This window comes from Oncorhynchus mykiss, chromosome 13 (assembly GCF_013265735.2).
Source record: "Oncorhynchus mykiss isolate Arlee chromosome 13, USDA_OmykA_1.1, whole genome shotgun sequence".
Lineage (NCBI taxonomy): Eukaryota > Metazoa > Chordata > Actinopteri > Salmoniformes > Salmonidae > Oncorhynchus > Oncorhynchus mykiss.
The window spans coordinates 72,622,279-72,634,778 of NC_048577.1; the positions used below are offsets into that span (position 1 = coordinate 72,622,279).

Here is a 12,500-nt window from a genome sequence, read left to right on the forward strand (position 1 = left end):
CCCTGTAAACACACAGACTGTATTTTGAGCTGCCGCCCAGAGTTGAGGAATGGAAAGTATTCTCTTTCTGTAACTGGGTTAGAGCGTGAAGCCGACTGTACTGTCTGTGTGTCTGTGTGTGTGTGTGTGTGTGTGTGTGTGTGTGTGTGTGTGTGTGTGTGTGTGTGTGTGTGTGTTCGCAGGATATCTGTTCCTTATGGTTTCAGCATCTGAGAGTACAGGGTCTGTCTCTATAGGATATATAGACAGTAGAGGACTGGGTCTGTCTCTATAGGATATATAGACAGTAGAGGACTGGGTCTGTCTCTATAGGATATATAGACAGTAGAGGACAGGGTCTGTCTCTATAGGGTATATATACCGTAGAGGACAGGGTCTGTCTCTATAGGATATATAGACAGTAGAGGACTGGGTCTGTCTCTATAGGATATATAGACAGTAGAGGACTGGGTCTATAGGATATATAGACAGTAGAGGACGGGGTCTGTCTCTATAGGATATATATACCGTAGAGGACAGGGTCTGTCTCTATAGGATATATAGACAGTAGATGTCTCTCTCTATAGGATATATAGACAGTAGAGGACGGGGTCTGTCTCTATAGGATACATAGACAGTAGAGGACTGGGTCTGTCTCTATAGGATATATAGACAGTAGAGGACTGGGTCTGTCTCTATAGGATACATAGACAGTAGAGGACTGGGTCTGTCTCTATAGGGTATATATACCGTAGAGGACAGGGTCTGTCTCTATAGGATATATAGACAGTAGAGGACTGGGTCTGTCTCTATAGGATATATAGACAGTAGAGGACTGGGTCTGTCTCTATAGGATACATAGACAGTAGAGGACTGGGTCTGTCTCTATAGGGTATATATACCGTAGAGGACAGGGTCTGTCTCTATAGGATATATAGGCAGTAGAGGACTGGGTTGCTCTCAGATCAGCTTTCTCCATTCAAGTCTTACCTTAACATTATCATTGTTCCACAATTCTGACGTCGGATCAGTTTCTAAGAGAGATATTAATCACCTAATGGCTAGAGACATCGAGGTGGTTTAATTTCCCAATCATAACGCTCTCCATCCCTGGTTTGTTTGCCTCTTCACGGTGCAGGTGTTATTACAGCCTGCAATTATCTAAATGGAAGTCAACTGAATAAACATTACATTTATTTCCAGTATTAATCAGTGCTTGACTTGGACTGAAATAGGTTTAGGTGCAGGAACTCTACAATACTGTATTAGATAATATTCTACAAGAGGAACAGGAGCTCTACAATACTGTATTAGATAATATTCTATAAGAGGAACAGGAACTCTACAATACTGTTTTAGATAATATTCTATAAGAGGAACAGGAACTCTACAATACTGTATTAGATAATACTCTATAAGAGGAACAGGAACTCTACAATACTGTTTTAGATAATATTCTATAAGAGGAACAGGAGCTCTACAATCCTGTTTTAGATAATATTCTATAAGAGGAACAGGAACTCTACAATACTGTATTAGATAATACTCTATAAGAGGAACAGGAACTCTACAATACTGTTTTAGATAATATTCTATAAGAGGAACAGGAACTCTACAATACTGTTTTAGATTATATTCTATAAGAGGAACAGGAGCTCTACAATACTGTTTTAGATAATATTCTATAAGAGGAACAGGAGCTCCTCTATACTGTTTTAGATAATATTCTATAAGAGGAACAGGAGCTCTACAATACTGTTTTAGATAATATTCTATAAGAGGAACAGGAGCTCTACAATACTGTTTTAGATAATATTCTATAAGAGGAACAGGAGCTCCTCTATACTGTTTTAGATTATATTCTATAAGAGGAACAGGAGCTCTACAATACTGTTTTAGATAATATTCTATAAGAGGAACAGGAGCTCTACAATACTGTTTTAGATAATATTCTATAAGAGGAACAGGAGCTCCTCTATACTGTTTTAGATAATATTCTATAAGAGGAACAGGAGCTCTACAATGTTTTAGATAATATTCTATAAGAGGAACAGGAATTCCACAATACTGTTTTAGATAATATTCTATAAGAGGAACAGGAACTCTACAATACTGTTTTAGATAATATTCTATAAGAGGAACAGGAACTGAAGCAGTAGTACATCTGAGATGTCGGTACGCATCTTCTAAGTGCTCCTGCCCAAATCACGTGTTAGTGATATGATTGAATGATATTGTCCTATGTAGCCTCTACTGTGGGATATTTATATTTAAATGCAGTCATCTGGGTTTTCTTATTGAAGCGTCTGTTTATCCTTCTCTAGTTTGTAACTATTGGCAACTTTGCATTTGTATTCAACTTCCTTGTGACTTTATTGCTGTTCACACAGAACCAAACATCTGGATTCTAAGTTCAGCGGAGATCTTCTGTGTATATAACGTGACGCGGTACACAAAAAGGGTTCCAAAAGGGTTCTTCAGCTGGAGAGGAGAACCTTTTTTGGGTTCCTGGTAGAACCCTTTTGGTAGAACCCTTTTTTGATTCCAGGTAGTACACTTTTGGGGTTTTTGGGTAAGGGTTCTATCTGGAACCGAAAGTGTTCTACCTGGAACCAAAAGAGTTCTACCAGTAACCAAAAAGGGTTCTTCAAAAGGTTGTCCTATGGGGACATCTGAAGAACCCTTTGAGTTTCTAGATAGCACCTTCTTGTTCTAAGTGTAGAGTGTCTGTTTCTCCCTCCCTCCCTCCCTCCCTCCCTCCCTCCCTCCCTCCCTCCCTCCCTCCCTCCCTCCCTCCCTCCCTCCCTCCCTCCCTCCCCTCTTCCTCCGTCCCTCCCCTCCCTCCCTCCTCTCCCTCCCCTCTTCCTCCGTCCCTCCCCTCCCTCCCCTACCTCCCCTTTCTCTTTCCCCCCCTCCCCTCCTCCCCCCCTCCCCCCTCCCTCCCTCCCCTTTCTCTTCCCTCCCCTCCCTCCCTCCCTCCCTCCCTCCCTCCCTCCCTCCCTCCCTCCCTCCCTCCCTCCCTCCCTCCCTACCTCCCCTTTCTCTTCCCTCCCCTCCTCCCCCTCCCCTCCTCCCCCCCCTCCCCCTCCCTCCCTCCCCCTTTCTCTTCCCTCCCCTCCTCCCCCTCCCCCTCCCTCCCCTCCCTCCCCTCCCTCCCCTTTCTCTTCCCTCCCCTCCTCCCCCCCTCCCTCCTCCCCTACCTCCCTCCCTCCTCCCCACAGCAGACAGAGGAGGAGTCTCAGACAGACAGTCAGCAGCAGAGCCAGTCGTCTGACAGTTGTAACAGTAAGACTCAACCCAAGCGTCTCCATGTCTCCAACATACCCTTCAGATTCAGGGACCCAGACCTCAGGCAAATGTTTGGCGTGAGTATTACACTACAATTACTCATGTTATCCCCATAAGTGAATAATTTCCAAATGTAAAATGCTACTCCATGCTAAATGCTACTCCATGCTAAATGCTACTCCATGCTACTCCATGCTAAATGCTACTCCATGCTACTCCATGCTAAATGCTATTCCATGCTACTCCATGCTAAATGCTACTCCATGCTAATCCATGCTAAATGCTACTCCATGCTACTCCATGATAAATGCTACTCCATATGCTGTACCACTGAACAATCCTGCGTTAAAGAATGTCATTGACTCTGGCTTTGTTTTCTGTCTTTCCTTCCAGCAATTTGGTCAAATTTTAGACGTTGAAATCATTTTTAACGAGCGGGGCTCTAAGGTAGGTGATGTGTTGTGTTTCTCTTCTGCATGGTAGTTGTTAGAGGAAGCTTGAGGTTAGAGATGTTTTAGAGGAAGCTAGAGGTTAAATAGATGTGTTAGAGGAAGCTAGAGGATAGAGATGTGTTTTAGAGGAAGCTAGAGGTTAGAGATGTTTTAGAGGAAGCTAGAGGATATAGATGTGTTAGAGGAAGCTAGAGGTTAGAGATGTGTTTTAGAGGAAGCTAGAGGTTAGAGATGTTTTAGAGGAAGCTAGAGGATATAGATGTGTTAGAGGAAGCTAGAGGTTAGAGATGTGTGTTAGAGGAAGCTAGAGGTTAGAGATGTGTTTTAGAGGAAGCTAGAGGATAGAGATGTGTTAGAGGAAGCTAGAGGTTAGAGATGTGTTTTAGAGGAAGCTAGAGGATATAGATGTGTTAGAGGAAGCTAGAGGTTAGAGATGTGTTAGAGGAAGCTAGAGGCTAGAGATGTGTTAGAGGAAGCTAGAGGTTAGAGATGTGTTAGAGGAAGCTAGAGGTTAGAGATGTTTTAGAGGAAGCTAGAGGTTAGAGATGTGTTAGAGGAAGCTAGAGGTTAGAGATGTTTTAGAGGAAGCTATAGGTTAGAGATGTGTGTTAGAGGAAGCTAGAGGTTAGAGATGTTTCAGAGGAAGCTAGAGGTTAGAGATGTGTGTTAGAGGAAGCTAGAGGATAGAGATGTTTTAGAGGAAGCTAGAGGATATAGATGTGTTAGAGGAAGCTAGAGGTTAGAGATGTGTTAGAGGAAGCTAGAGGATATAGATGTGTTAGAGGAAGCTAGAGGTTAGAGATGTGTTAGAGGAAGCTAGAGGTTAGAGATGTTTTAGAGTAAGCTAGAGGTTAGAGATGTGTTAGAGGAAGCTAGAGGTTAGAGATGTTTTAGAGGAAGCTAGAGGTTAGAGATGTGTTAGAGGAAGCTAGAGGTTAGAGATGTTTTAGAGGAAGCTAGAGGTTAGAGATGTGTGTTAGCGGAAGCTAGAGGTTAGAGATGTTTTAGAGGAAGCTAGAGGTTAGAGATGTGTGTTAGAGGAAGCTAGAGGATAGAGATGTTTTAGAGGAAGCTAGAGGTTAGACATGTGTTAGAGGAAGCTAGAGGTTAGAGATGTGTGTTAGAGGAAGCTAGAGGTTAGAGATGTTTTAGAGGAAGCTAGAGGTTAGATATGTGTTTTAGAGGAAGCTAGAGGTTAGAGATGTTTTAGAGGAAGCTAGAGGTTAGAGATGTGTTAGAGGAAGCTAGAGGTTATAGATGCTTTAGAGGTAGCTAGAGGTTAGAGATGTGTGTTAGAGGAAGCTAGATGATAGAGATGTTTTAGAGGAAGCTAGAGGTTAGAGATGTGTGTTAGAGGAAGCTAGGGGTTATAGATGTTTTAGAGGAAGCTAGAGGTTAGAGATGTGTTTTAGAGGAAGCTAGAGGATAGAGATGTGTTAGAGGAAGCTAGAGGATAGAGATGTGTTAGATGAAGCTAGAGGCTAGGGATGTGTTTAAGAGGAAGCTATAGGTTAGATATGTTTTAGAGGAAGCTAGAGGTTAAAGAGATGTGTTAGAGGAAGCTAGAGGTTAGAGATGTGTGTTAGAGGAAGCTAGAGGTTAGAGATGTGTGTTAGAGGAAGCTAGAGGATAGAGATGTGCAAGAGGAAGCTAGAGGTTAGAGATGTGTTTAAGAGGAAGCTAGAGGTTAGAGATGTTTTAGAGGAAGCTAGAGGATAGAGATGTTTTAGAGGAAGCTAGAGGATAGAGATGTGCTAGAGGAAGCTAATGGTTAGAGATGTGTTTAAGAGGAAGCTAGAGGTTAGAGAGATGTGTTAGAGGAAGCTAGAGGCTAGAGATGTGTTAGAGGAAGCTAGAGGTTAGAGATGTTTTAGAGGAAGCTAGAGGATAGAGATGTTTTAGAGGAAGCTAGAGGTTAGAGATGTGTGTTAGAGGAAGCTAGGGGTTAGAGATGTTTTAGAGGAAGCTAGAGGTTAGAGATGTGTTTTAGAGGAAGCTAGAGGATAGAGATGTGTTAGAGGAAGCTAGAGGATAGAGATGTGTTAGATGAAGCTAGAGGCTAGGGATGTGTTTAAGAGGAAGCTATAGGTTAGATATGTTTTAGAGGAAGCTAGAGGTTAGAGATGCTTTAGAGATAGCTAGAGGTTAGAGATGTGTGTTAGAGGAAGCTAGAGGTTAGAGATGTTTTAGAGGAAGCTAGAGGTTAGAGATGTGTGTTAGAGGAAGCTAGAGGATAGAGATGTTTTAGAGGAAGCTAGAGGTTAGAGATGTGTGTTAGAGGAAGCTAGGGGTTAGAGATGTTTTAGAGGAAGCTAGAGGTTAGAGATGTGTTTTAGAGGAAGCTAGAGGATAGAGATGTGTTAGAGGAAGCTAGAGGATAGAGATGTGTTAGATTAAGCTAGAGGCTAGGGATGTGTTTAAGAGGAAGCTATAGGTTAGATATGTTTTAGAGGAAGCTAGAGGTTAAAGAGATGTGTTAGAGGAAGTTAGAGGTTAGAGATGTGTGTTAGAGGAAGCTAGAGGTTAGAGATGTGTGTTAGAGGAAGCTAGAGGATAGAGATGTGCTAGAGGAAGCTAGAGGTTAGAGATGTGTTTAAGAGGAAGCTAGAGGTTAGAGATGTTTTAGAGGAAGCTTGAAGATAGAGATGTTTTAGAGGAAGCTAGAGGATAGAGATGTGCTAGAGGAAGCTAGAGGTTAGAGATGTGTTTAAGAGGAAGCTAGAGGTTAGAGAGATGTGTTAGAGGAAGCTAGAGGCTAGAGATGTGTTAGAGGAAGCTAGAGGTTAGAGATGTTTTAGAGGAAGCTAGAGGTTAGAGATGTTTTAGAGGAAGCTAGAGGATAGAGATGTGCTAGAGGAAGCTAGAGGTTAGAGATGTGTTTAAGAGGAAGCTAGAGGATAGAGATGTGTTAGAGGAAGCTAGAGGCTAGAGATGTGTTAGAGGAAGCTAGAGGTTAGAGATGTGTGTTAGAGGAAGCTAGAGGTTAGAGAGATGTGTTAGAGGAAGCTAGAGGATAGAGATGTGTTAGAGGAAGCTAGAGGATAGAGATGTGTTAGAGGAAGCTAGAGGATAGAGATGTGTTAGAGGAAGCTAGAGGATAGAGATGTGTTAGAGGAAGCTAGAGGATAGAGATGTGTGTTAGAGGAAGCTAGAGGATAGAGATGTGTTAGAGGAAGCTAGAGGATAGAGATGTGTTAGAGGAAGCTAGAGGATAGAGATGTGTTAGAGGAAGCTAGAGGTTAGAGATGTGTTAGAGGAAGCTAGAGGATAGAGATGTGTTAGAGGAAGCTAGAGGATAGAGATGTGTTAGAGGAAGCTAGAGGATAGAGATGTGTTAGAGGAAGCTAGAGGATAGAGATGTGTTAGAGGAAGCTAGAGGTTAGAGATGTGTTAGAGGAAGCTAGAGGATAGAGATGTGTTAGAGGAAGCTAGAGGTTAGAGATGTGTTAGAGGAAGCTAGAGGATAGAGATGTGTTAGAGGAAGCTAGAGGATAGAGATGTGTTAGAGGAAGCTAGAGGATAGAGATGTGTTAGAGGAAGCTAGAGGATAGAGATGTGTTAGAGGAAGCTAGAGGATAGAGATGTGTTAGAGGAAGCTAGAGGCTAGAGATGTGTTAGAGGAAGCTAGAGGATAGAGATGTGTTAGAGGAAGCTAGAGGATAGAGATGTGTTAGAGGAAGCTAGAGGATAGAGATGTGTTAGAGGAAGCTAGAGGATAGAGATGTGTTAGAGGAAGCTAGAGGATAGAGATGTGTGTTAGAGGAAGCTAGAGGATAGAGATGTGTTAGATGAAGCTAGAGGATAGAGATGTGTTAGAGGAAGCTAGAGGATAGAGATGTGTTAGAGGAAGCTAGAGGATAGAGATGTGTTAGATGAAGCTAGAGGATAGAGATGTGTTAGAGGAAGCTAGAGGATAGAGATGTGTTAGAGGAAGCTAGAGGTTAGAGATGTTTTAGAGGAAGCTAGAGGTTAGAGATGTGTTAGAGGAAGCTAGAGGATAGAGATGTGTTAGAGGAAGCTAGAGGATAGAGATGTGTTAGAGGAAGCTAGAGGATAGAGATGTGTTAGAGGAAGCTAGAGGATAGAGATGTGTGTTAGAGGAAGCTAGAGGATAGAGATGTGTTAGAGGAAGCTAGAGGTTAGAGATGTGTTAGAGGCGGGAAGATAAGGAAAACGTTTTGAAGCTGGCCTATAATAGTGTGCTTAATCTTTTTACATTTCAATGTGTTTTTCTCCTTTTACTCTACTGAACAACAGCCCAGGCTGTTTTCTGTACTGACTGGAGAAACACGAGTAATGACAGTAATAATATGAGTAATGATTATAATAACATGAATAACATGCATGTTGTTTTCTCCCTCTCCATCCTGCATGCAGGGTTTTGGGTTCGTAACTTTCGAGCATAGTGCGGACGCTGACAGGGCGCGAGACAAATTACACGGCACGGTCGTAGAAGGCCGTAAAATAGAGGTGCATGTTACAAATACTTCCTCCTTTACCTCCTCCTCTTCCTCCTTTACCTCCTCCTCTTCCTCTTTGTCAGTGTGTGTGTGTGTGAATGTGTGTGTGCATAATGTCTGCTTCACTCCCCCCATTCCACCCTGTCCCACACGTCACCTGTCTCTCCACCTGCGTCATCACCTCCCTCCCTGAACTCTCCTCATACAGCCCCCATTTTGATTTATTGTCGGGTTTTTTGTTCATACCCATTTTAATACGTCTACAAGTTTACTGTTGTATATTTCCCAGCATTTGCTTGATTTTGTTATGACCTCATTTATTTTCAAAAGATTTGTTCAGTTGGAAGTTTGTTGTGACGTACATACAGTTGAAGTCAGAAGTTTACATACACTTAGGTTGGCGTCATTAAAACTCGTTTTTCAACGACTCCAAAAATGTATTGTTAATAAACAAACTATAGTTTTGGCAAGTCGGTTAGGACATCTACTTTGTGCATGACACAAGTCATTTTTCCAATAATCGTTTACAGGCAGATTATTTCACTTATAATTCACTGTATCACAATTCCAGTGGGTCAGAAGTTTACATACACTAAGTTGACTGTGCCTTTAAACAGCTTGGAAAATTTAAAAAAATTATGGCTTTAGAAGCTTCTGATAGGCTAATTGACATCATTTGAGTCAATTGGAGGTGTACCTGTGGATGTATTTCAAGGCCTACCTTCAAACTCAGTGCCTCTTTGCTTGACAACATGGGAAAATCATAAGAAATCAGAAAAAGACTTCAGAAAAAAATGGTATACCTCCACAAGTCTGGTTCATCCTTGGGAGAAATGTCCAAACACCTGAATGTACCACGTTCATCTGTACAAACAATAGAACGCAAGTTTAAACGCCATGGGACCATGCAGCCGTCATACCGCTCAGGAAGGAGATGCGTTCTGTCTCCTTGAGATGAACGTACTTTGGTGCGAAAAGTGCAAATCAATCCCCAGAACAACAGCAAAGGACCTTGTGAAGATGCTGGTGGAAACAGGTACAAAAGTATCTATGTCCACAGTAAAACAGGTCCTATATCAGCAAGGGAGAAGCCACTGCTCCAAAACCGTCATAAAAAAGACCGACTACGGTTTGCAACTGCACATGGGGACAAAGATCATACTTTTTGGAGAAATGTCCTCTCGTCTGATGACCATCTTTATGTTTGACGGGAAAAGGGGGAGGGGCTTGCAAGCCGAGAACGTCAACCCATCCGTGAAGCACGGGGGTGGCAGGATCATGTTGTTGGGGTGCTTTGCTGCAAGAGGGACTAGTGCACTTCACAAAATAGATGGCATCATGAGGCTGGTAAATTATGTTAAAGCTTGGTTGCATGACCCCAATCATACTTCCAAAGTTGTGGCAAAATGACTTAAGGACAACAGAGTCAAGGTATCGGAGTGGCCATCACAAAGCCCTGACCACAATCCTATAGAATATTTGTGGGCAGAACTGAAAAGTAATGTGTGAGCAAGGCGGCCTACAAACCTGACTCAGTTACACCAGCTCTGTCAGGAGGAATGGGCCAAAATTCACCCAACTTATTGTGGGAAGCTTGTGGAAGGCTACCCGAAACGTTTGACCCAAGTTAAACAATTTAAAAGCAATGCTACCAAATACTAATTGAGTGTATGTAAACTTCTGACCAACTGGGAATGTGATGAAAGAAATAAAAACTGAAATAAATCATTATTTCTACTATTATTCTGACATTTCACGTGTAAAATAAAGTGGTGATCCTAACTGACCTGAGACGGAATTTTTACTAGGATTAAATGTCAGGAATTGTGAAAAACTGAGTTTAAAATATTTGGCTAAGGTGTATGTAAACTTCTGACTTCAACTGTAATGTGTTTTGTCCTTTTGAAGTTAAAGGGTGCTTACAGCCAGTTCCTCAGAACGTCAGGAAGTAAACAAAGCAGTGAAGGATCATGGGTAGTGAGTGACCTCACTGCAGGGTTAGGGATATGCGGTGGCCTGTAAGTTACAAACTACAGTCCCCTATAAACAGTGGAGAAAAAAGTGAAATATATACAAGCTAAAGGGAACAATGATAGTATTTGCCAGTTAGTCTCATCCAACACTATGCTAGAAAAATTGATTTGGTTTCCATGACAACTCACACATCCAATTCCAAGGATAAAAATATGTTTTGGGAGCCACACAGACAACTTTAGAGAACTACAGAGAGCTAAAAGAGAGAGAGGTTTTAGTGCACAGGGAAGGGTTTACCAAACTCGGTCCTCGGGACACCAAGAGCCACTCAGAGAACTACAGAGAGCTAAAAGAGAGAGAGGTTTTAGTGCACAGGGCAGGGTTTACCAAACTCGGTCCTCGGGACACCAAGAGCCACTCAGAGAACTACAGAGAGCTAAAAGAGAGAGAGGTTTTAGTGCACAGGGCCGGGTTTACCAAACTCTGTCCTCGGGACACCAAGAGCCACACAGAGAACTACAGAGAACAAAAAGAGAGAGAGGTTTTAGTGCACAGGGCAGGGTTTACCAAACTCGGTCCTCGGGACACCAAGAGCCACACAGAATACTACAGAGAGCTAAAAGAGAGAGAGGTTTTAGTGTGCAGGGCAGGGTTTACCAAACTCGGTCCTCGGGACACCAAGAGCCACACAGAGAACTACAGAGAGCTAAAAGAGAGAGAGAGGTTTTAGTGCACAGGGCAGGGTTTACCAAACTCGGTCCTCGGGACACCAAGAGCCACACAGAGAACTACAGTGAGCTAAAAGAGAGAGAGGTTTTAGTGCACAGGGCAGGGTTTACCAAACTCTGTCCTCGGGACACCAAGAGCCACACAGAGAACTACAGAGAACTAAAAGAGAGAGAGGTTTTAGTGCACAGGGCAGGGTTTACCAAACTCGGTCCTCGGGACACCAAGAGCCACACAGAATACTACAGAGAGCTAAAAGAGAGAGAGGTTTTAGTGCGCAGGGCAGGGTTTACCAAACTCGGTCCTCGGGACACCAAGAGCCACACAGAGAACTACAGAGAGCTAAAAGAGAGAGAGGTTTTAGTGCACAGGGCAGGGTTTACCAAACTCGGTCCTCGGGACACCAAGAGCCACACAGAGAACTACAGAGAGCTAAAAGAGAGAGAGGTTTTAGTGCACAGGGCAGGTTTTACCAAACTCGGTCCTCGGGGCACCTTTTGTTTTTTTCACACAGCTGATTCAAGTAATCAACTCATCAACAAGCTTCTATAATTTGACTCAGCTGTTTAGCTGACCAAAAACGTGCACCTGTTTGGGGTCCGGAGGACCGAGTTTGGCGAACGCTGGCATAGTGATTGCAGGTTTGACAGCCATTGCTTTGGTCTCTTGAGGCATATTCCTCTCTCATCTCCCCCTTCCTCCATCTTCCCAATGGTAGCTCCACTCGTATACGCCCCACAACTCTGTTACCACGGTAACAAAACACAAACAAGTGGGCGGGGCCAAAAAACTGGTCTGGGAATGGTAAGTGTGAAGCGAGATGTATTATTACTACCCACTGTCTCTCTCTCTCTCTCTACCTCTACCTCTCTCTCTCGCTACCGCTCTCTCTCTCTCTCTCTCTCTCTGACTCTCTCTCTCTACCTCTCTCTCTCTCTCTCTCTCTACCTCTCTCTCTCTACCTCTACCTCTCTCTCTCTACCTCTACCTCTCTCTCTCTACCTCTACCTCTCTCTCTACCTCTCTCTCTCTCTCTCTACCTCTACCTCTCTCTCTCTCTACCTCTCTCTCTCTCTCTACCTCTCTACCTCTCTCTCTCTCTAACTCTCTCTCTCTACCTCTTTCTCTCTCTCTCTCTCTCTCTACCTCTCTCTCTCTCTCTACCTCTCTCTCTCACTCTATCTCTACCTCTCTCTCTACCTCTCTACCTCTCTCTCTCTACCTCTCTCTCTCGCTCTCTCTCTACCTCTCGCTCTCTCACTCTCTCCACCTTTCTCTCTCTCTCTACCTCTCTCTCTCTCTCTCTCTACCTCTCTCTCTCTCTCTCTCTACCTCTCTCCCTCTCTCTACCTCTCTGTCTCTACCTCTCTCCCTCTCTCTCTCTCTCTCTCTCTCTCTCTCTACTCTCTCTCTCTGTCTCTCTCTCTCTCTACCTCTCTCTCTCTCTCTGTCTCTCTCTCTCTACCTCTCTCTGTCTATCTCTCTATACCTCTCTCTCTCTCTGTCTCTCTCTACCTCGCTACCTCTCTACCTCTCTCTCTCTCTCTCTCTCTATACCTCTCTCTCTCTCTCTGTCTCTCTCTCTCTACCTCTCTGTCTCTACCTCTCTCTGTGTCTCTCT

The 12,500-nt window shown here is 43.4% G+C and overlaps 1 protein-coding gene across 7 annotated transcripts in view; it reads left to right on the forward strand.

Annotated features, from left to right (window-relative positions):
* The window catches only part of LOC118938379 (RNA binding protein fox-1 homolog 1), a 391,360-nt gene that overhangs the window by 332,352 nt on the left and 46,508 nt on the right, over positions 1–12,500 (forward strand). For 6 of the 7 annotated variants that reach the window (XM_036942118.1, XM_036942114.1, XM_036942116.1 and 3 more), the window contains 3 exons: positions 3,201–3,344; positions 3,661–3,714; positions 8,097–8,189. In XM_036942118.1, the coding sequence (XP_036798013.1) occupies positions 3,201–3,344; positions 3,661–3,714; positions 8,097–8,189 (291 nt within the window). The remainder of the gene's footprint in view (positions 1–3,200; positions 3,345–3,660; positions 3,715–8,096; positions 8,190–12,500) is intronic. The other variant, XM_036942113.1, reaches the window with a different exon arrangement.